We start from the raw sequence: 23,629 nt of genomic DNA, 5'->3' as shown, positions 1-23,629 counted from the left end.
ATTATCCTCTTTTAAATTATTTTAAAAATATTTCAGCGTCACTAAAATGTACTGTTTTGTTTGAAATCATTTGTGCATTTTAGGGTGTTTTTGGGAATGTCATTAAAAATATATCTTATATTATATTTTTTCCCTCCAAATTTTAAACCTTAAAATCTTTTGGAATTTAAAAAAAATTTAAATAAATAAAAAGCTATATGAGCTGCATTGGTCTAATTTAACCTTTAAAATGGCTATCGAACGAGAGAATTGCGTTTTTTTTTTTGTATTTTCAAGGCCCCCGCCCACAAACTGCGAAAATAATTTGAAAACATTTCTTAAGAAATTACATTAAGAAGAAACGATTCGGTCGGACATGGTGCTCTTGTAATCGAATTTTAAAGTTGCTTTAAAAGTAAAGAAGGTTTTTCTACGATTTCCTATAAAAATACATATAGGACTAGGACCTCGCCTAATAAAGTAACGCACAGTGGTCGGGCCATAGGCCAAAAAATATAAAAATCAATGAATTTTAAATTATCGTTAAAAAAAGGATTGCTATCAATTAATTGTTTTGTTGTCCTTCACACATTGGCGAAGAAAATAAAATTAAAGAGATGGTGCAGTATTTGGTTAAAAACATTACATTAAAAAATTAAATATAATTATCCTATTAAAATAGACATCAAAGTATAAGGTTGTTTTTTTTGTTATTTTGATTTGGGGTGCATGTTTAATGTGTTTATAACTATTAATATTTGTTTGCCATGTTTTTTGGTGCTCAAACGAATAAAACATGAATTTTCAGGAAGGGTTAAAGTTGTGCTACCCCCACCGAACCCAAATGAAGTTTTGTTTTTAAATAATCAGTATTCAATAATTTATAGTTCAAAAAATCAGTTCCACATATTTGCAATCCCTAATGTAATCGCTTACAGAGGATTTTTTTGTGTCTTTGTTTTGTTCTTTTAATTCATTCATTAATTCATTTTAAGAATAATAAAAAAAGACAACTTTAACAATGTGATTTCCCAAAGTGCCCGCACAGTGATTTTCCATACACATCCCAAATGTGAACACAAAAAGCCAAAAAGTTCCATGAAAATCTTACCTTTCTTTAGGTGGCCGACTTGGCAAATTTTCACTTATTTTATTTTCAATAATTTATAATTTAGCGTATTTACGCTACTATAAAACAAAATTTCAAGTCGTGTCCATGGATATCGAACAACAAAATTGTTGCTCTTGACGATTTATGTAATGAAAAGGAAAACGTATTTGTTGTATGTTTAAAAAGGAAAGCTTAAAAACAGTGAAAGAAAAAATTAAAAACAAATCCAACAAGTCAAAATTATATACAGTTAAAAGGCGGCCGACTTCATTGATAAAATATTTTTAAGAAGCGCGTGCTAAAATTTTAAGGCTTATCGGTTTAACCGTTTTCGAGTAATGTTGGTCACCGACCTTAAAATTACCATTTTGGGAAAAACCCGTTTTGTACTTCTAATCGCTCTGAAACGCCTTTTAAATTTCTGTGTAGCTTTTAAAATATTCACCGGAATGGTATTTAATTTCCAGTGTGTATTCTAAAATATATATACACTATGAAAATAAAATTAAAAAAACAAACTTTTCTTTTAATTCTAAGTTTATATAACCCCTTAAGTTTTAAGCAAATGTAGTCAGCCGATAAAAGGCCTTTATTTCTCGCTTCCATAAGTTCCCCACATGGCCAACTTCAAAGCTTCTGAAAGGTTGCAAAAGCACCAGCTGCATTCCTCGTGGGAACTTCCCAAAATCAATCTGCCCATTAGCCTTAGTAGCGCCAGACTACTAAAGTTTGTTTCTTTAGATTCAGCTGAATTTGAACGCCCTACCTGAGTGCCCTATTTATTTGTCAAAGGTATACTTTTCGTTCATTAAATGACTGAGTGGTCTGCAATGTGTTCCCAACTATTCCACCTTGTAAAATTAATGTTTCTGGTGGTTCCCCGTGCATCCCTAAATTCTTACTATACGTATTGTTACGTACCCTCATTAGTGCCCAGTCCAAATTTCATTATCGACATTTTTTGTAGCTTCAGGATGTACGGAGCGTTTAAAACATGGTTTCAAGGAGCAGTAGTGAAAACAGTTAAATCATTACTAGGCCCGATCTCAGCATGCTCGAGATCTTTGCTATATCCCAAAAAAATGTTGCTTACGAAATTTTAACAGTAGACATTTTTAATGCTCCTCAGAAATCCGGCCTTAATTGTTTTGAAAGTTTGTTAATTAAATTTATGTTTATTATGTTTAAATGTTCGGCAACAGTTAGCAGAATTTACATTCTACTCTCAGTGCGAGTCGTCATCATGTGGAAAGGCCGTTTAGCATATCCAACACCTCCACTTTTGGGGGAAATGTCACCTGGAAACCAAACTTGATTAGATCAAGCTAAAGTGATTAATTGCGTCTAATAATTAGTTTCTCAAACTTTTTATTTAAAATGTTTTATATTTGGCTTTTTACTTAAAATCACCGGAGTGATATACATATTTCACATATTCATATTTTTCTCAAGAGCTATTCGTAGGAAGTATGCTAAAAAATACCACATTTAGCAGTAAGCCTTCTCCCTTCTTTAACTGCAACTTGTATTTTAACTTAAAAAATCTTTAGAAGCGACTCCTAACGGTAAATATTATATTTAATAATAGCATGCAATCCGATTTTTCTTACGGTTACAAATATATTTATATATTTTTTAAATGTGGGGGCGTCTTACTTGCTCTTTCAAACAGCTCAGTATTTTCCCCTATGTGCATTTATTTACATACAATTATTATAAGTTCTATAGTAAAACACAACTTTGGAGTTGTCTTCATTCTGTCCGCTAGGAACAGCTGCAACCCTCAACAGACATGTTTGGTATAACACTCAACACCAGATTATGGTTGTCGTCAAAATATAACAAACTTAAGGAACTCATTTTTATTGGCGAGCAACACGGAGTGGCCGACGTCGTTAAAGCTGCTAAATGTGTGTGGGGATATTGCTCTAGGTAGCCAACTTTGCAGTCTCCACTGCAGAAGTACGCATCAAACGACGTTGGTGCTACCACAAAATGCCATCCAAAGCTGGTGAAGTTAACTTTAAGTGGATATCGACAACATCGCATGTCATGATCATTCTCTGTGCAGTCCATATATACGCTGCGCTTTCTTCGATGCTTTTTTTGTGACCCAATTTCTATGTGAACTGTCTGAAATAAAGGCAGTTAAAATTAAATATTTTACGAAAAATAGCACCTGAATTGAACAAATTATCTTAAATGGTCAATCTGATGCAATAGGACAATATAGTTTGATTCAATTTAGATAGAATAAAACCATTTTAATAATTTTTAAGAGATTGAATCGGTGTCAAACATAGAGAAATCTTGTATTGTTGTTTTAATTTAGAGGTTTCGTACCAATGGATTCTTTGATGTGTTATCGGTAGTCACTACTAATGGCTTCATCCAGGATTCAGCTCCTTTTATTAGAATTTCCTGCGTCCTATTTGACTCAAGATCAACAAACAGAGATTTTAAGTCAACGTTAACCCATTGCCCAATTCCCGAAGGAATACTTTTACGAAACTCGAATATCTTGGCTTTATGGGCAAAGCTCGTAGTATTTGCACGTCTTGCAACACGGTGAATAGTCACAACAATATCTTTACTCGGCTGGCTTTTAATCTCTTCAATGAGTTCTGGCTGATTGCTGTTTATCCAGTCCCAGCCACGTAAATATAGATGAAGCGTAGCGTATGATAAGTCCGAGTAGGTACTGTCAATTTTAAACCGAAGAACATCGGCCTTGCGATTGTGTCGGACATGGGGTTGAATTTCTAAATGGACGAAATAAAACAAAATAATTTAGTAAAAGTTAATTACTTTGTTAGGACTTAAAATTTATATATATTTTTTTAGTTCGTTCTTCGCATAAAGAAAATAATAGAATAATTTACCTTTAATTTTGGGGCAGATTTATAATTTCAAATTTCTATCGCGGGCGTGATTGCGTTCTTGCTTTGTACGATATCACTTCATAAATTTACTTCATAAATTTACAGCGTATTTTTCAGGGACCGTAATCATTGTAAGTTTAAAAATAAAAATCCCTTGGTAATGATTATATTTTAATTTTACTATTTTCTTCAATGAAAATCATTACTTTTGAGTAATTTAAAAAATCTTATGGCATAGTTATTATTTTTGATAAAAAAAAAATAAAACTCAAAAATAATTAATATTTTTGATAAAAAAAAATAAACCTCAAAAATAATGATTTTAATAATTTTATTATTATTATTTTATAACCAAAAATAAAACTCAATTGTAAGTCAATTTAAATTTTTCGCCAAAATTGTTTCAAGTCCTTGTAAATGAGTCACAAAGCTACCCCTGAGAAATTTTGGTTTTTTTCTGCACTGAAAAAATAATTATGCCATAAGTTTTATTAAATTACTTAAAAAATACTCAGCCCTTTTCCAGTCCCTTTGTTAATTCTCTGTTAACTTCCGCAAAAAACTCACGGAAACTTTACGCCAAGCATTTGGCTGACGGATTCAGATCCGCAAGAACAGAAATTAATTCTTTTAAAATACTTTGCGATAACTTAAACTGCAAATGATTAATATATTATTCTTTGATGTTTTAAAAACATTGTTGCATAACAGATTTGGTTAATAGTAACATATAGGGCTTTTTAAAAATTATTTTGTGATGGCACCTCAGAATCGCTTCGATTCTAGCCCACTGGAGTTTTTGTTCTTATTACCCCTTAATTTAATGTACTTATAGTGCAAAGCGTGTTGTGTTGGGCACTTTTGGCAACTTTCGCCCCGAACACTACTTGTGAAAAGTTTGCAACACTGGTGCCAAGCAGCTGATTCACGCACAAAATTCCAAATACAAAATGTAAGTAGGAAACACAAATTTTTTCTCTGTTTAAAATTAATTTTATTAGGAGGAAACATAAGAACAACAAACAAGACGTCATATTTATGACAGAGTGGCCGTGGATGCCAAATGGAGCATTGCATCTTAAATTACGGATATTGCGTTTAATGTCCAACAGTTGTTGTCTTCTCAACTCGTTATTTGCAAAAACATTGTTAAAATCAAACCAACAATCTTTGAACTATTTCGGGCAACAGAGAGTTGTTCAACACTTTTGTTGGTCAGTTTCCATCACTGCCTTTAAAATAAGTAGAATTTGTTATTTTTGGCTACCAATGATTTATTGACTGATTTTAGACATTGAATGTGAGCACCAATATTTCTTACTTGGGCATCTTTAAAAATCAGTTTCAGTGCAACTATTGTTTCATTGCTAGGAAAAGTAAATTTTCGAAGGTGTTTGTGCCGATCGTTGCATTATTCCACTTGAATTCTTCCTTTCTTAATAGTAAAGCCATACATCGTTATAAATTATCATGCAATAAATTCATACAATTTAACTTTGCAAAAGGTTTTGACAATGTTTGTCAAATTCGTCAACCTGGGAGTTCATTCCTCACTACTGATGTGTATGAAATCTTATATGAACTGTGGCATTTATAGGGTCAATACTAATGGAATTTGCTCTTATTTCCATAAATCTTCTGATCCGGTACTAGTGCAGGGGATATAGATAGATATTTGCATTCATTTTCTCACCGATGAAATGCCATTACAAAAAAATGTATAATTAAGACGAAACAAGAAAAACAAAACAAACAAAAAAGCCAAAAAAATTAATATTTTTCAATACTTTTGCATACCTTTTGTTATGCCTCTATGCAATGCTGCCAAAAGCTCCAATGCAAAAATTGCTTGGCTTGGAATCAGATTCTTAAAAAAAAATTTGATTGCTACTTTTCAATAATATTTAAAATTGCTAAATTTGTGGCTACGACACAGCCTTTAAATTTGTATAATTGTATTAGACTTAAATATAAAATGTTGCAAAGAAGTTAGCAAATAATCAATGCTTAATATAGAACAACGCTTTTGTATTGTTAAAAAAAATGATGATAAAGCACCAATTCTGATGTGTGGATAATGGTTTTAAATAGGACATCGCTTATAAGGCTAACTTTTTATATTCGCACTGTTGCCACCTGGCATGCGACTAAACCTAGGAACTATTCATATAATGAATATTTGTACTTACGTTCAGGGAAAATGTAAATGCTGCTTATGTGTGAAAGAATACTTTCGTTATCCTCCGCGTTATGATCAATGGGAATTTCAGATTTTTTATCTTGGTTTTCATTCAGATCTAGTCCGTGCATAAATTGAAATTCGTTAACAGTGTTAGCATCATCTCCTTGCATTTGGGAGGACGAACTTTCATCGAATAATTCACTCATGGTGTCGCTGTCAAAAGTGTCGTTTGGTTTCACACTTTCCGGAATTGTTGATTTTGGCATTAAATGAGATTCGTCCGTGTTTGCCATACGACTCCAAACTGGGGTTTTCGAGGACGTATTATAATCTTTATAGAAGTTGTCTAGTATATTTTGTGGTACTGAAATTGGTTTTGTTATATTGGGAAGTTTCTTTAGATTCAAACGCATAAGTATGTGCATTTTGATTGACTCCAAACTGTCCTCTTTGGTTTTTTCACGCAGTTGACGTTGTAGCATGCTTTCTATGTTGAGTAAGGTATTGCGGTACATCGACACGCTTTGAACTCTTGTAAAATCTCCTGAAACTGCTTCCGTTGGTAAGGAGGAAGTCTTTTTCCCCAGCTTATTTTGTACTTCCATTTGGAATAGTGCCGTATTTTCATTACTTTGACTCTCCTCAGAGATTGGTAACGATTCATTTTTTTCGAAAAGTACGTTTGCACTTATGTTTTTTTCGTTACCCAACAAAACAATTTCCGGACTTCCGCTGACATTGGAAGAATTGCTAAAGCCTTTCATTTCTGTCTGCGCAAATGCACAGCGTGCAGCCGCTAAAACTAAAAGCACGGCGACTGCGACGCATTGGTTTACAAGAAAATGGCATCTCGAATTTCCAAATATAATCATTCGTCTGTTTTTTCTCGTTTTGCAGTCCCAAAAAACTTTGCAAGGAACTGGAAAACCTATGTCGTCAGGGTATACTCTTATGTGAATAGCAGTGACTGGCCGGTTTTGTTTAGTTTTTTCATTTAAAGTGGCGGTGTCATTGATTGAGGTATGATGATATTGGTCGTGAGTCTTCCAACCGCAGAACCCATTGGCCAGCATGATTTTCGTTCAAACCGTTGTGGAGTGCTGAAAGAGGTTAGTGTTTATAAATATGTTGCCAGTAATTTGTTATTTAAATTTGCTTCTTACATATATAGATGGTTTCTCTTTAAAAGAAGTAACAACTATTTTCGTCTCAAAATCGAATAGTGCATGCAAAGCTACAACTCCCAAATGGTTTTAACTGCGAGTTGATGGTAACCCTTTCGATTGAAGTAAGTAAGTTAGCGTTTCCAACATTGATGATACAGGTCGTCAGACCTTTCTACTGGTATAGGTAAGATAAATAATTCCATTTTCGTTCATTTCTTAAAAAATTGTTTATTTTAAAAACCGTAAAAAGGTTTTTGGTTACATATTTTTTATTAAAGAAGACTGTTAAAAAAGAAACAATCTCTAAACGTCCCAATTTCTTAATTTAAGAAGTTTTTTTTATATGTTTTGAAATACACAAACTAGTCATGTTATTATTATTTACTGAGCATTTTTGTACCCTTGCAAGGACATCAGACATCAGACATTTCCGACCCTATAAGGTATATATATTCTTGATCAGCATCACTAGGAAAGTCGATCTAGCCATGTTTGTATGTCCGTCCGTCCTCCCTTCTGTCTGCCCGTCAGTCTATCCGTTTCTACGCAAACTAGTCTCTCAGTTCTAACGCTATCTGCATAAAACTATTTGCAACTTTCCAACTGTAGTTGCAGGTAGTATTAGTTGGAAAGAGCCGTATAAATCGACTAAATTCGGAAAAAAAATGATAAAATCGGGTATTATTTAAAAGTTACGGTTTAAATTTGATTAAAATCGGACGACTATATCATATAGTTCCCATGGAAACAATCGGAATGGTAATACAAAATATATAAAAAAAGAAATGTTAACTTCTCTGTGTATATTTCCTTTTTTTATTTCTGTTGGATATTGTAAAGGTTTAACAATACATTACAATGCTTTAAGTTTAATTCAAATGAGAAAACGATACCATATAGAACTGCGGTCTATAGTGCCACCGCCACTCATCTTTAAATGTCTGTTTTTGCTATTTCTCTTGTCAAGTTCATGCAACGGTTGACTATTTCATTAGATTATACTATATACATATATCAACCATTTTCTAAAAAGATGAATTTTTCGCCGGTCAAATTAATAATAGTAGTGTTATTTCCAATTTAAAAATAATGAGAAACTTAAAGATTTTTGAAAAATGTAGCATCTAAACGTCTGTTTGGGTTGACTTATTTCGATTTTGTTCGGTTATTATAAGCTCTGACTTAAAAACGTTGTTTAGAATTGTCAAGCAGCCTCCAAACGTCATTTAAGTCTAAAGAGGTAAAATATTGAATATTAGGGGTAATAAATGTATGAAGTGTGGCAGAGTCTGAATTCGTTAGAAGTAAATTGTAAATATGTGAAAACCGTATGATGTGTAGGTAAAAAAAATCACGTATTCGAAAAGTAAGCCAATTTCACAAAAGGGGGTTAAGCTCGTGCTTGGTTTTGATGGGCCACTTGTTTGTACTGTTTATAGTGCATCAACGTTCAACAATATTAGGATATTTCAAATGCTAAGATTTCATAACTAAGGTATTATTTTAATATAATACTTGAATTTTAACAAAGAGCTCACGCAACGCATAAATTTAGATTTTTTGTCAATTATCAAAATTTGGTTCTGTCTGAGTTTTTTTTTATTTTCATTACTTTTTTGAGCAATTATGTTGCCTATAAACTTTGGGTTTTTTTTTAATTTTGTTGAATTAATCTGCACATGATTATAAATAATAAATAATTTAAAATAAGTGTTGATTTCAATGAAATAATCTGGAAAAATGGTCAGAATTTTATTGCTTTCAACTATAAATTTCTAATCTAATAAAATAGTCAACCGTTGTATGAACTGGATAATTAAAATAGCAGTTACCAACATTTAAGGATGGGGGGCGGTGCTGAAAATCAATGCTTTTAGACATGTACGCATATTAATCGAAGTTTATATCTTTTAAAGAATATTAAAGTTTTGCAACAGCTGCAAGGGTATATAAACTTCGGCTTGCCGCAGTTTGCTTCCTTTTTTGATTTTTGTGACGCTTATGTTTTTTGTCATTTTTTTTGTGTCCCTAACGTTTATTGGCTTTAAAAGGAAAACATGTATTTAGTGATATTATAGGAAATATTCAAATACTCATATATCCCCTAAAACTGGTATGAAGTACTGTGCGCAATGAAGCCAATATCATTACCATATAAAAGCTAAGCAAAAAAGTGTACATTAACTTTCGACCAGAGCTGTGAACCACTCCGGAGGTAGATTACTCCGAACCGGGTTCGGTTCTTTATTTCTTAATTTTGTGTTCCTATCACTTTTTAGATTTTCTTACCCATCACGCTGCCCGTGCTAACAAAAAGCTTAAAAAAAAAATTGTATTTATATATTGTAGTCAAATGCTTAACCATTTTCGTAACAACATTTGCTATCAGAAATGTTGTATATTGAAAGTGCGATCGTCACGACATTTTATCTTGCTCAGAGGTATTTTTGTTTTGTTATAATATAGTCTTCTTCTACTAAGAACAAGAAAGGAAGCAAACTTCGGCAAGCCGAAGTTCATATACCCTTGCAGCTATTTCAAAAATTAAATACTCTTGAAAACGTTAAAATTTTGCGTGTATGCTTAAAAACATTGAAGCTATTATGATTTGCAGCTTAATTTTGATAGTTCCTATGGCAGCTATACGATTGTTTCTATGGGAGCTATATGCTATAGTCGTCCGATTTTGTTGAAATTTAAACCGTAATTCTGAAATATTTAACCATTACTATATCTCGAAGAACTAAAAAAAAATTAAAAAACACCAAAGTTATAATTTTTTTTTATTTATCTTTCCGATTGTTCCTATGGGAGCTATATGCTATAGTCGTTCGATCCGGCTCGTTCCGACTTATATACTACCTGCAATAGAAAGACAACTTTTGGGAAAGTTTTATTCAGATAGCTTTAAAACTGAGAGACTAGTTTGCATATAAACGGACGGACAGACGGACGGACAGACGGACATGGCTAGATCGACTCTACTAGTGATGCTGATCAAGAATATATACTTTATAGGGTCGGAAACGTCTCCTTCACTGCGTTGCAAACTTCTGACTGAAATTATAAAACCCTCTGCAAGGGTATAAAAACAGCAAAGTTATAAGTTTTTTTTATTTTTTTCCGATTGTTCCTATGGGAGCTATATGATATAGTCGTCCGATTTTGATGAAATTTAAACCGATATTCTGAAATATTAAACCATTACTAAATGTCGAAGAACTAAACAAAAAATTAAAAAACAGCAAAGTTATAATTTTTTTTTGTTTTTTTTTTTCGATTGGTCATATGGGAGCTATATGTTATGGTCGTCCGATCCGGCTCGTTCCGACTTATATACTACCTGCAATAGAAAGACAACTCTTGGAAAAGTTTCATGCAGATAGCTTTAAAACTGAGAGACTAGTTTGCGTAGAAACGGACGGACAGACGGACGGACAGACGGACATGGCTAGATCGACTCTCCTAGTGATGCTGATCAAGAATATATATACTTTATAGGGTCGGAGATGTCTCCTTCACTGCGTTGCAAACTTCTGACTGAAATTATAATACCCTCTGCAAGGGTATAAAAATAATGTACAAAATACACTAAACGACAGTCATATGGCCATTTTCAATTAAGTAATTTTGTCATTTTTATTGTTGTCTAATACAGTATACTTATTTCTTGGTATTTCCAGTAACGCTATGGACGATTTTGCATACGGAATGCTAAAGAAAACCTATATTTTAACATTTTTATGTGTCCATTTGAACGTAACACAAAAAAAAAACGAGTTAAGAAATCGAATTACGATAGGTTATAATGCTTAATGCAAAGGTACATGTAGTTAAGATAAACAACGAAAATACTATTAAAAATATAATTTAATTTAAAAACATTTTTTTTGTTTAACCCCGGTTTGGACCTGAACCCGGTTCGGACCAGAACCAGCATATTGACAAACCGATTCGAAACCCGAACCGAAACAAAGTCAAATTGAAATGGATTCGCAGCCCTGATAAAGACTCCCAGAAACAACCCCAAAAGAACCAAAAACTTTCTATCAAAAATACAGGAAAAATGTATGCATGCTAAGTGTTGTTCGTACGGGCCACTGTTTGTATCATTATCATTTCAGCCACAGCTGCAAGCCAAAAGGCGAGAAGGAACTTACTTACTTTCTAACGCGGCATCAAATTTACTGACCTACTACGATTCTTGCAAGAATCTGCTATGTTTTCCAAAGTACGATTTTTTTTTTTTTTAGTTTTATAGCCCTTAACAAGTTAAGCAAATTACGTAAAAAATATAATTTTTCACTTTATGTTGCATTATTTTAGCTGATCGCAAAAAAAAAAACTGCCTCGGGAAAAATATTCAACGTAACTACGAGTCTAAAGAATTCAATTTATCTGATTTCGATGCCCACTGGAGTTTTTACGTGTGTTATGAAAAGCATATTCTAAGGTTTGCAAGTCAAAACATATATCTTTAAATAACAAAAAAACTTTTCAAATCTGTCCAGTGGAACTTTTGAAATTAGTTCCCCAACAACCACTCCATTTCTCGCCTTCGGAGTAGAAGATCCCGTTGTTGCCCATGTGGGGAACATTCAGTCCCAGCCAAGTCTACCGAATCATCTGCGGCGAAGCGCAAGCCACGATCCTTATAGGATCGGAAAATGTCTTCTTCACTGTGGTGCAAACTTTTGACAAAATTATAATGCTTTCATCTGCCAAGTGGGCCACCTAAAACTAAAAGGTCAGATTTTCATGGAACCGTTTGGCTTTCAACAAAATAAATGCATTTTGGCCGGATTAGAGTATTTCGAAGCTGTACGGAAGTTCAAAAAGTTACAGGGGTTAAAAAAGTACTTAAAAAAGTCACTATTTCCTGGTTATACATTAACTTTTTTTTCTTAAAAACCAAACCATTTTTTAATTGTTTTTTTTTTTTAAGTGCTTTGGACCAGCTACAGATTCCTCATTTATCCAAAAATTAACATTGATATTTTTAAATATAAAAAAAGTGACATCTTTTGAGTAACAAGTGTTTTTTGGTGCGCGCACAGCGAGATGGCACAGGTGGCAGAGATTCACTCATATGTACTTTGTTTAAACATAACATCTCTCGGAACTAAATCAGTACGGAAAGTATTATGTGTAATTTAACTGGTATTTTTTGATAACTAAAACTAAACGGTTACCCTTAACCTTTATTGTAAAATCAGTGGATAAAAGGATTAAATAAAACAAGACAATTATGTGTGTTAAAAAATATAAACCAAATACATACAACCCAGTTTTGAACATTTTCTTTAAAGTAATATTAAACATGCTTTCAACTACCATTTTTGGTCCCTGAAGGGCCTTTTGTCCGATCCGGCGCTTTTCGACTACACTATTAGCATACTTCCTGCAAAAGAAATACAAATACATACCAAATATAACTTCGCTTAAACTTATACAAATATACTTCGAAACAGAGCAATAGTTCATTTATTCAGAATTATGGTTTTAATTTTATTTATATCATATAGCTTATAGCTGTAAAGGACGACTAAATTCAGAAGTTTTTGGAGTTGATGGTGCGATTGTCACGTAAATTTTAACTGTTTTTGTTTGATATCAGATGTTTTTGTTCTGAAACTACACTCTTATAACTGAAAAGTTCTAAAACACAGTTACAATAAAAGAGTTTTGACTTGGCTATGTAAAAAAACATAGCACACAGTTCTGACAATGCATGAACTGACCGTTGCGGGCGTCAATAATAAAATTGTTGGCCTCTAGTCAGCAAGCAGTGGCAAAGCAAGCTTTTGTACAAGTGTAATGATCATTGAAGTCGAGCTCGGAAACTATCGACGGCATTGCCGAGGTATCGAATTTTTATCTTTCTGATCGATAGTTTTTGGTCGCTTTCGATGGTGCTGGGTAGTACACGGCTTGGTTCCAGAAATTTGGGTTAACAAATGCAAATAATTAAATATTAATCTGTTCTAAAAAAAATGCATTATAGATTTTAATTTTTATAAGAACCATACATAAAAAGATACAAATGGGGCCACTATCGATAGTTTCCCAGCTCTACACTAAAGCAATTTATTAATCTACGAAGCAGTTCACTGTTGGAAATAGTCAGATATTTTTCATTTCTGATTACGCAGAAATAATTAAAAATCCTAATAGCTCAAACTAAATCTAATACATTAATAACAATAAAGGAAGCAAACTTCGGCAAGCCGAAGTTCTTATACCCTTGCAGCTATTGCAAAAATTAAATATTCTTGAAAACATTAAAATTATGATTGACTTGCGTGTATGTTTACATTGAAGCCATTTGAAGCTTATTTGATAGTTCCTATGGCAGCTATTTGATATCGTTTTCCGATTTTAATAAAATTAAAAGCGTAATTCTGAACTGTCAAATTATTAATTAATCCTAAAAAATTTGAAAAAAAGAGAAAATTAAAAAGTTAAATTAAAAATAAACATTTTTTACAAATATTTTTATTGTTTAAGTTAAAGTTTAATTTGATATCAAGTTAGCAGAACATTGGATAACTTTTAAAAAAAATTGAGCGGCAAATTTTTTTTTTTTTACGAATAATTTACGGATAATTAACGGCAAATTATGGTAAAAAAAAAATGTTAATTTTGAAAGTTGTACTGCTAACTTTATGCACATGAGCTATATGCTGTAGTCGTCCGATCCGGCTCGTTATATACTACCTGCAATAGAAAGACAACTTTTGTGAAAGTTTCATGCAGACAGCTTTAAAACTGAGGAACCAGTTTGCGTAGAAACGGACGGACAGACGGACATGGCTAGACCGACTCTGCTAGTGATCCTGATCAAGAATATATATACTTTATAGGGTTCAAAACTTCTGACTGAAATTAAAATACCCTCTGCAAGGGTATAAAAATCGTATGATTAAGAAAACAAGTTTTTTTTTTTATATTTTTTAAAAAGCTTTAATTTGTTTGTTAGATTTTGGTATTGAATTGTACAGGAGACCTAAAACCAATTTTTTTTAAATGCACCACCAATACCATGATTAGGAGGCGTCCTCATAATACATTGAGGAATACAGTTGTAACCCCTGATCATAAAAATATTATTTTTGTCTATTATACCATTGCTTATGTATCCATTTTACTTTAAAAAGCTCTAATAAGAATTTTTCACCATCAAGTTTAAATGGCCATCAAATTTTAACGGCCCGACAAAATATCTCTTTTTTCGATATGCAGGCTTAATGGCACTTGACTATGGTAAATTAGCCTTTCTACAACAATGGTCCATCAGCTCTGGTATTTGCGCTATTTTTAATTTAAGAATATCACGTATTCTTTTCTTTATCTTGATAATATCTTTAAGAATGATCAACCAATTTTACTACACTTTTTGCGAATAAAAAGTCTTATGGTTCTTCTATATGGTCGGTTGACCATTCTTAAAATTTTACTAATCTAAAGAAATAAAAGTGATTTTCTTAAATTAAAAATAGCGCAAATACCAGAGCTGATGGACTATAGCTGTATTGGGAAACTGTGATTAGAAAAGTCTAATATATCATAATTGCGCTTGGGCTTGCAATAAACTTCTGTTGGCCTGTGTTATTGAGCATGCAAGCAAGCATATGTAAAATGCTAAAATGGGTTGAATTTTTAGTAATTTAACTCCCAAAAGCTAATTTTAGGAGAAAAGTAAGTTATATATAAAAATTGCGTTATCTCAAACCTATGAGGACTACAAAATACTAAAAAATAAAAAGAAATCTATACTGGCGATAAAAAAAAGTCTGTAAAATGTGAATACAAAAACCTAATTTTGGCTTAGAGCCGTAATTATTTTACTTAAATATATTATTTCGAGGAAACGTAAATAGAAGTTTTGATTTCAAAAATGCAGTCTAAATATTGTTTGTTTAATATCTTTATAGCGGAGTATCGGATTGAGATGATTCACGCCTATTTCTGCGGAACCAAATGACTTCCTAAAACTCTTAGTATGCACAAACTCTTATAAAAGCGATACCTTTTGATCGCAATATGGTTTATTAAGATCAGACTGCTCTTTTATGATTTCCAATATTGCGGCTACAGTAGTCTCCTTGCGCACGCGTTCCGGTGCTCATCGTCACTATGTGGACGGCCATCCACAGTGGGCAGACGGTTTTTAGAAAGTATTGTTTATCCATTTCGTTTTCAGCGTCAACAATTTATTTTAGATCTGGTATTTGTTTAAGTTTTGAAAAATTTGTGTCTCCTCAAGCTCAGATAAAGTTTTGAAAAGTACAATTGAGACCAATTTCTGAGACACCATTTCCTAATGCGAAGCGTGCAGGATGTATTGCGCAGTACTCAGCTTGAGCCTATAACCTTTTCAAGAATTATTATTTTCCAGTGTTTAAATGTGTGTGTGTTATAATATGCCCAAAAAGGTAGAATTGTAAAAAGATTTTTTAATATCAGAACTCTCGCAGCGAGTGTCAAAAACTTAATTCAACTTTAAGTTTAAGGATATTCGAGTCACTGTATGTTCATACATGTGAATGTAGGATGTCGACGTTTGCTACAGTTAATTAAATGCTTACTTCCTCAAACATGTTCATACCCAAAACTAAACTAAAATGTACCAGTCTTACTGTAAAAGTAAAATCCCAAGCCGAATCCCAGATTTCTTGCATTGTTTTAAAGTGTGTTCGCAGCAAAATACGTCAATGGAGAAACGACCACCCTAATGTGCAGACAGTCATACGAATAAGTTCATGCTTGTGTACATGCCGTTCATTAACGTTTCACATGAGTCCTCTTGATGACCACTCTATTGTATTCAATTAAAACCATTTATAAACATAATAAATTGTTGTGCTCTTGAACTTCAGTTCATCGTTGAAAGTGCAGTATTCCCCTTTGCAGCAGAAAGCAGCGTAAATCAGACATCATATATGTACCTACATACATGTGTGTGTGCAAATAAACATACATATGAATATATGTATGGGTGATTTGTATGAAGATTTGCGTGTATGTACATTTATAATATTTTAGCGATAGCAAACATTTATAGAAACACGTACCAATTGTACATAAGTACATATATAATTATCTATTGGTATTTATTTATATTCACACATATGTGCAGTCGGATTCTATTTTGAACACTAAGCAAGTGTATGTATTTACATGTACTTTTCAAATGTTTTATATTGAAAAAACAGTTGGGCTATGGTTTCGCACACATTTCACTTGGTTCCCGTTATTAATAATAGTATTATGCATTGCCAAGAAACACATAGTTAATTGAAGTACTGGAGGCTTTCATAAACACAAAATAACAACTGTTTTTCCCAAAGAGAACCGAAACTTGGAAGCCCGAAGCCCGGAGATTCTCTTGTGCTGGCTGTGCGGTTGGATGACGAGGTGAAACTGAGCAGCTGATCAAAAGCGATCGGGACCAGTACATATTTATGCACATATGTAAATACGGCTCACCAACCCTTTGCTTGGCGTGACAGTGTAATTTTGAAGTGCGATAAGAAGCGCATGCTTAGAGGGAATTTAGTAATGATTTGTTGTTGTTAATGGGCTTATGACATTACATTGACAATTTCATTCATTGACGGATTCATCTCGGAAAGAGACAACTATATAAGGATTGCTTGAGATTATTTTGGTAAAAAGTCCACAGTCACACTTAACGTTAAATTCAAACTTTATTGTAAAAATATGCTAAAAAATATTTGTTCCAGTTTCGAACTCAGCAGTGTTTTAATTTGTAATGTGCTTTTAAAAGTGAATTGTGGTTGTTCCTAGGAACTAAACGTTTTGCTATCATCTCGGGCAATCTTTTTTTTGAAAGCATTGTATATTTATTTTTCAGTTACTACAATCGTAAAAATGTTTATCTTATTGTTTTGGTTGAATGTGTGATCGTCATTATGTTATCACCTCGTCTACAGGTGTTTTTTTTAATGATATCAAACGTTTTTGTTTGAAACTTAGTATTATAATTGCAAAGCTCTAAAACCTAGTTACAATAAAAGAATAGCTCAATCCCACGACCATGCGTTATCCCTGTACGACTTGGTTACTGAAAAATATGGACAATGCTTAAAAATTGTACAGCACTGTTTTATTTAAAATGACCGTTACGGGTGTCAATAATAAAATGATTGTACTTTTGTCAGCAAACAGTATCACGCCAAGCTGTTACGGTTATCCCGCTTGCTATATATATATATATATATATATATATATATATATATATATATATGATATATGGCTAGGCTGAAAACAAATTATTTCGTTTCCGGTTTTGGTTTCGGTTACGGCTTTGATTCGGTTTTACCGGTTAAGGTCAACGGCTACGAAACCGGGTGGATACCCTGCTTAAAACTATTTTTTTAAAAAAATTTTACATTTTGAATTTGCTAACTATTTTTATAATTTTCCCCCAAAAATTAACTTATTTTTAATTTATTTTTTTTACCCAAATTAGCGAACTATCTTGTTTAAGAAAGCAATATAATAATACTAGATACTAAATAATAATACCCTTACTTGTGTTTCCATTTTACTTAAAAAAGATTTAATACGAATTTTTATACCCTTGCAGAGGGTATTATAATTTCAGTCATAAGTTTGCAACGCAATATATATATTCTTGATCAGCATCACTAGTAGAGTCGATCTAGCCATGTCCGTCTGTCCGTCCGTTTATATGCAAACTAGTCTCTCAGTTTTAAAGCTATCTGCATGAAACTTTCCCAAAAGTTGTCTTTCTATTGCAGGTAGTATATAAGTCGGAACGAGCCGGATCGGACGACCATAACATATAGCTCCCATAGGAACAATCGGAAAAATAAATGAAAAAAAATTATAACTTTGCTGTTTTTAATTTTTTTTTTTAGTTCTTCGACATTTAGTAATGGTTTAATATTTCAGAATTATGGTTTAAATTTTATCAAAATCGGACGACTATAGCATATAGCTCCCATAGGAACAATCGGAAAAATAAATGAAAAAAAATTATAACTTTTCTGTTTTTTAATTTTTTTTTTAGTTCTTCGAGATATAGTAATGGTTAAATATTTCAGAAATTTCGGACCACTATAGCATATAGCTCCCATAGGAACAATCATAAAAGTAAATAAAAAAAAATTATAACTTTGGTTTTTTTAAATTTTTCTATAAGTTCTTCGACATATAGTAATGGATAAATATTTCAGAACTACGGTTAAAATTTCATCAAAATAGGAAGACTATATCATATAGCTCCCATAGAAATAATAAAATTATATAAAATAACTACCTAATAATTGAGCTGCAAATCATCATTGCTTCAATGTTTTTAGGCATATACGCAAGTAAATCATAATTTTAATGTTTTCAAAAATATTTAATTCTTGCAATAGCTGCAAGGGTATATAAACTTTGGCTTGCCGAAGTTTGCTTCCTTTCTTGTTGATCATCAAATTGGCTTGTCTTAGATTTCTGCGCATTCAATTAAGCATAAAATGCTAATCATGCCTTACGGCAGAAGAAATATCGTTTTTAACTTAATATTTTGAATTAATTTGCATAAAGTTATCGTTTTTTTATATAACATGCTCTTATTTTCCACCATTGTCGAAAATTGCATTTTTTCATTTGGTTTAATGTCATGGATAACAGTTTACATTGTGGTTCGTGTCTTGGTACCCAGTGGTTTTGATTCTGGTTTGAGCGCCTTCTTTTTCAACTTTTTAACACTCACACTGTTACGCAATCTAATCAATAACTAACGGTTTCATTACCTTGAGATTTTCACGAAACGTTCTTTAGACGATCCCCAATCTACCTAAGTACCGTGCATATTGGAAAAACCTCCACAAGGGGTGTCCTTTGTAATTTAATTTTGGCCCCCTTTTTCGTATGGGAAAACCTGAGATTGACTCACTGTTAGAAGATTACCTCAAAAACTGTTGCTTTTACTTTGATGAAACTTTCTGTAAATAAGCTTGAATTGACGTTTAATGTTGTGTTTTAGCGTGCATGCTAGCACAACCCGATTTTGAAAATGTATATTTTAAATACTTAGACTTCTAATACCTTTAAATCACATATATATCGTTAGATATTTCATTTCTTAATATTTTCGAATTTACAATTTTTAAATTACGTGCCTAAATTACGACAAGATTAAATTACAAAATAATAACAGCCCGCGAGTTTCACATTCCATTGTTCCCCGATCGCCGCTAACTCACCGACGCTAATTTGACGTACATATACATTCATATAGCGACGGTCGCTTAGCGACGAATACGAAACGATGGAATTTTGTACATGGAGGTGTTTTATATTTTAAATTATTTTACAGTTACGAATGAGGGAAAGCATCTTTTCAATAAGTAATTGGCCAAAATTCTTTCTTGCAAGTATATGAAAAACAAAATAGAAAATAAAAATAAATTTGAAAAACAGGTCCAACAATGCCGAAAACTTTCATGAAAAAAACTACCTTGTTAAAAATCTCGCTTAACAGTGGCTAACAGACAAGTCAGCTCCACACAAACAAGTCAATTAAACTTAATCGGCCAATTGCGGAATTTGTGTAGTTATACCGGGTATAACAGCAGAAAGGTTTTTTAGAAAATTGCTTAACAGTTGGGAAAAATGAACTGGTCTCTGGAACTAGCGGCCGGAACCAAAGTTAACATAGCGATGTAAGGGAAGTAACCAATTCAAAAAAAAGGCCCGTATGTTGCTATATTTCGGCGCCAAATCTTAAAACAATTAAAACAATATCGCTAGCCTTAATCTATTTTTTCAAGATATTAAGGTACACCCACTACCAATTTTAATTTGTCTAAATTTGACAAAACTAGAAGGAAAGCAAAACTCGGCATGCCAATGTTGATTATATATTCTCTAGAACATGTAAATTTCGATTTATATGTTTAAAAACATACAAGTTTTTATACTTTTAAGCACAATTATTCAATTGTTTCTATGCCAGCTATATGGCGTTATTTTCCTATTTGAATAAAAATAAAAGCATAAATAGAAATGCACCTATTGATAATGTAAGGTCTTCAAATAAAATAAAACAACAACAACAGCAACAAACAAATAAAACACTTATTAAAAACCTTTTCCAAAAGCCCTGGATCCATTTTGTCACCTACAATTGTCAATTTAATTTTGTATAATATATTTTCTAAAAGGCTTTTCTTATGCTTATTCCAAAGACACAAAACATCAGTTAATTGACAATGTGTTACCATTATTGCAATAAGATCGCGAAATTTATTTGGGGTCTGACGTAATGCTGCTTCTGTTAAAGTTAAGTCCCAGTGCTTATTATCTTCAAGTAAGTATTGTACAAAACATCATTAACAGTTTTTAAAAATGAGAATGATGTTGGACTCTTACCTCCGTAAGTAAAAGTCTCATATAATAACACTTCCTGTATCGTCTCCCAATTTTTATTTGGAATTTTTTGTTAGGAAGGGGATCTAGCAAAGGAGTCAGTCTGGCACAGATAAAAACGTAATTGGTGTGGTTTTGGACGGATTGTTAAGCTGCCTAGCTAATTGATTGGGATTGCTTGGGTCAAAACATATCCACTGACCATTTCCCAAATTGGTAAATAGCTGGATAGCTCTCGTGCAGTGGAAATGCTTGAATCCTCCATACTGCCTCTGAACTACTTATATATCGACCATTTTGGTACACCTGAACTGCATCTTTAAGGCTGTCACTGCAATTGTCGCTTGGCTAACATATTTGCTTTACTGATCTGCATTGCTCCACATTTATATGGGCTCCAAGTGCTCTCAAAAGGACAGAATTGTGTGGAACAACCCGATGATTGTCTACGATCTTATCGTTTATTTCAGCAGTAAAGCCACCGTCAGGTGGAGATCCTCTTCGATAATATAGATAACCACCAATGCCTGTAATAGTTTCCTTAAGACACAGTAGAGGAAATTTGTTCGTACTAACCCTCTTTCATGCATGGCGAATTCATATTCATTGTACCGCAGGGGCCTTGATCCGTGTAAGCCTTAACAATCTCATATGGGGATGGAGCCTTTTGTAATTCAGGAAGTTCTGCGCATATACAAATGTATAAGAACCGATTTCATTGGGCATAATTTTAGTTTTTAGCCAAATAAGAATTCTCTAGAATACATGTAGCACTGAGCCTCGCCATTAAACTATTATACCCTTTTATTTTACCAGAGAAATGAGATCGACTGGGATGCTCACCCATTATAAAGCTTGTGGACGTTCGGCTATGTGATGAAAAGGAGGCAGTTGAACTTAACCCTCTTTGCAGCGCATTCCTTTGGCCTCATCTTTCCATTTGAAAGCACCACATAAGGTACATATGTATGTTATTCATTGCGCCTACTTAAATGTCCGCACTTGACTTATAATTTATATCGCAATCGTAATTGAATTGAATTTTGAAGTTATTTTTTTTGTCGTGGATCTCTAACATGCTTTTTTGTGGATCAGAGTGAAATTTCGGTGCTGTTAACTTTAACTGCTTTGCTCTGGCTATATGTTTATGTTTTCTCCTCTTTCGGGTCTTTTGTTTAGTAGGTGGAATAAATTCAGAGTGCGACAATGAATCAGGCATACATACATACATACTATAGGTATGTAAACAAAATAGTGACCATTAGAAAGATCACCACTAAAGCGCAGTCCTCTTAAAAAGTTAGCTTCTGTTCCAGATCTTGCTATACAAAAACCATTTCGGAAAACTTCAGTAAAAATAAAATACAAATCACATGCAGCTTGAATTTCGGCCAGTGACCCATATGTGTGAGCCTGCGGGGTATCACTTTCGTATTCAACACAATTGGCATAAGGGGTTCCCATAGAAATTGAACTACAGACTGGCGAATAATTCTAGAAAAATATTAATTTTCATTAATTTCAAGAATACGAAATTGCCCTGAAAAGCATGCTCCATCCCCTGTTAAATATTAAAACAATATTTTTCAAATATGGCAGGGTATTGAACACCAAAATAAGGGGGTTCTAAATATACAAACAAAATTTTCAAAATTAAAATATTGCAAATTATTCAGTGTCTAAATCGAACAATCGAACTAAATAACAATAGAGCTAAAACAAAAAAAAAACAACATTTTGAAATGTGTTTCTAAACTTAATTTGCGAAAGAAATTGAAATTGATTACATTTTGGATTTATTTCCGGTTGGGGTGTCTTGAAAAATCAGTTAAATTCTGCTGACGAACGTGTTTCGTCAATCTAAGTACTAGGCTTATACGTAAAATAAAAATATTGACTTAAAGAATATTTAGTTTTTGCAATAGCTGCAAATGTGTGAGTACGTTATGCTTAAAACCTTGGGGATCAAACGACAACACGTTATAGCTGCCATAGGGACGAATGAATACATTAAAATCCATTATGAGCATATATCTCGCAGTTTTTCCAATTATTATGCTTTTATATCACTTTGGATCCATCCCTTGAGTTGGCTATATGCTATAGCTGTCATTTGTAAATTTCAGTATGACTGATCTTGTTTACCCCGAACATCTGGTTATCGGCACTACTTTAAACTTAAATGAGATATAATTTGAATTAACTTGTCCCTACAAAATTTAAAAGCAGATTGGCCCTATTAGGTAACGCAGATCTGGTCTTAAGTACTAGTGTTTGGCCAATAATAATTAAAAAGTACAGGATTCGGGCCCAGCCTCAAATAGTGTACATATGTAAGAAAGGTCGAAAAACCCCAGTAGGTCGGGATTTCAGCTCGGACCTGGACTGCAAGATCCTGCAAGTTCTGCGCTTTGTTGTTCCCTGTTCGGGCAGATTGAACACTTTGATCTTCTGGTTGTTGTTCACAGCGGGTAAGGTCCTGGGGAAACCCAAATCTGTTCGATCACGATCTTGGCAGTGCAACCCCTAGGAGCCCAGAAGGAAAGCGGGCTGCCTGCTATCGATTCTCGTGTGAAAACATGCAATTATGGTTTTATTTGTGCTATTCTGAGTTTGCATTTACAAGTTTATTGTTTTGTTTTCAGAATGTCAAGAGCAGGCCCATTCCTGAGTTACTTTGGCTCTGCAGTTCTTGTGATCATGTGAAACTACTGTTCGAGAAAGCCCTACTGCGCGAAGGGTTTAATTGTATTTGTATGCTTACGATATAGCCTGGAAATAAATAATAAACATGTTGTTATGCGTATGAAAATCATAAAATGTTGGGGTTAAAACAACACCTCCAGCAGGAAGTGGTTTGCAATCCCCCCTTATTTAACACAATATTTTTAACAACAAT

At 33.1% G+C, this 23,629-nt stretch overlaps 1 protein-coding gene across 3 annotated transcripts; it reads right to left on the bottom strand.

The window, feature by feature from the left end:
- Positions 1-2,441: 2,441 nt before the first annotated feature.
- Positions 2,442-16,856, bottom strand: LOC128263800 (uncharacterized). Of its 3 annotated transcripts, none has more exons than XM_052999042.1 (4): positions 16,814-16,856; positions 6,162-7,254; positions 3,434-3,852; positions 2,442-3,223 (listed from the first exon to the last, which is right to left on the bottom strand). In XM_052999042.1, exons 2-4 carry the CDS (start codon positions 7,225-7,227, stop codon positions 2,855-2,857), a joined length of 1,854 nt encoding a protein of 617 aa, XP_052855002.1. In that variant the 5' UTR covers positions 7,228-7,254; positions 16,814-16,856; the 3' UTR covers positions 2,442-2,854. The 3 variants fall into 3 exon arrangements, with proteins under 3 accessions (XP_052855002.1, XP_052855001.1, XP_052855000.1); XM_052999041.1 differs by lacking the exon at positions 16,814-16,856 and adding an exon at positions 16,501-16,805; XM_052999040.1 differs by lacking the exon at positions 16,814-16,856 and adding an exon at positions 16,395-16,804.
- Between the last annotated feature and the right edge of the window lie 6,773 nt (positions 16,857-23,629).

Source organism: Drosophila gunungcola, unplaced genomic scaffold, assembly GCF_025200985.1.
Source record: "Drosophila gunungcola strain Sukarami unplaced genomic scaffold, Dgunungcola_SK_2 000018F, whole genome shotgun sequence".
NCBI classification, from domain to species: domain Eukaryota; kingdom Metazoa; phylum Arthropoda; class Insecta; order Diptera; family Drosophilidae; genus Drosophila; species Drosophila gunungcola.
This window is presented reverse-complemented; position numbering and strand designations above follow the sequence as displayed.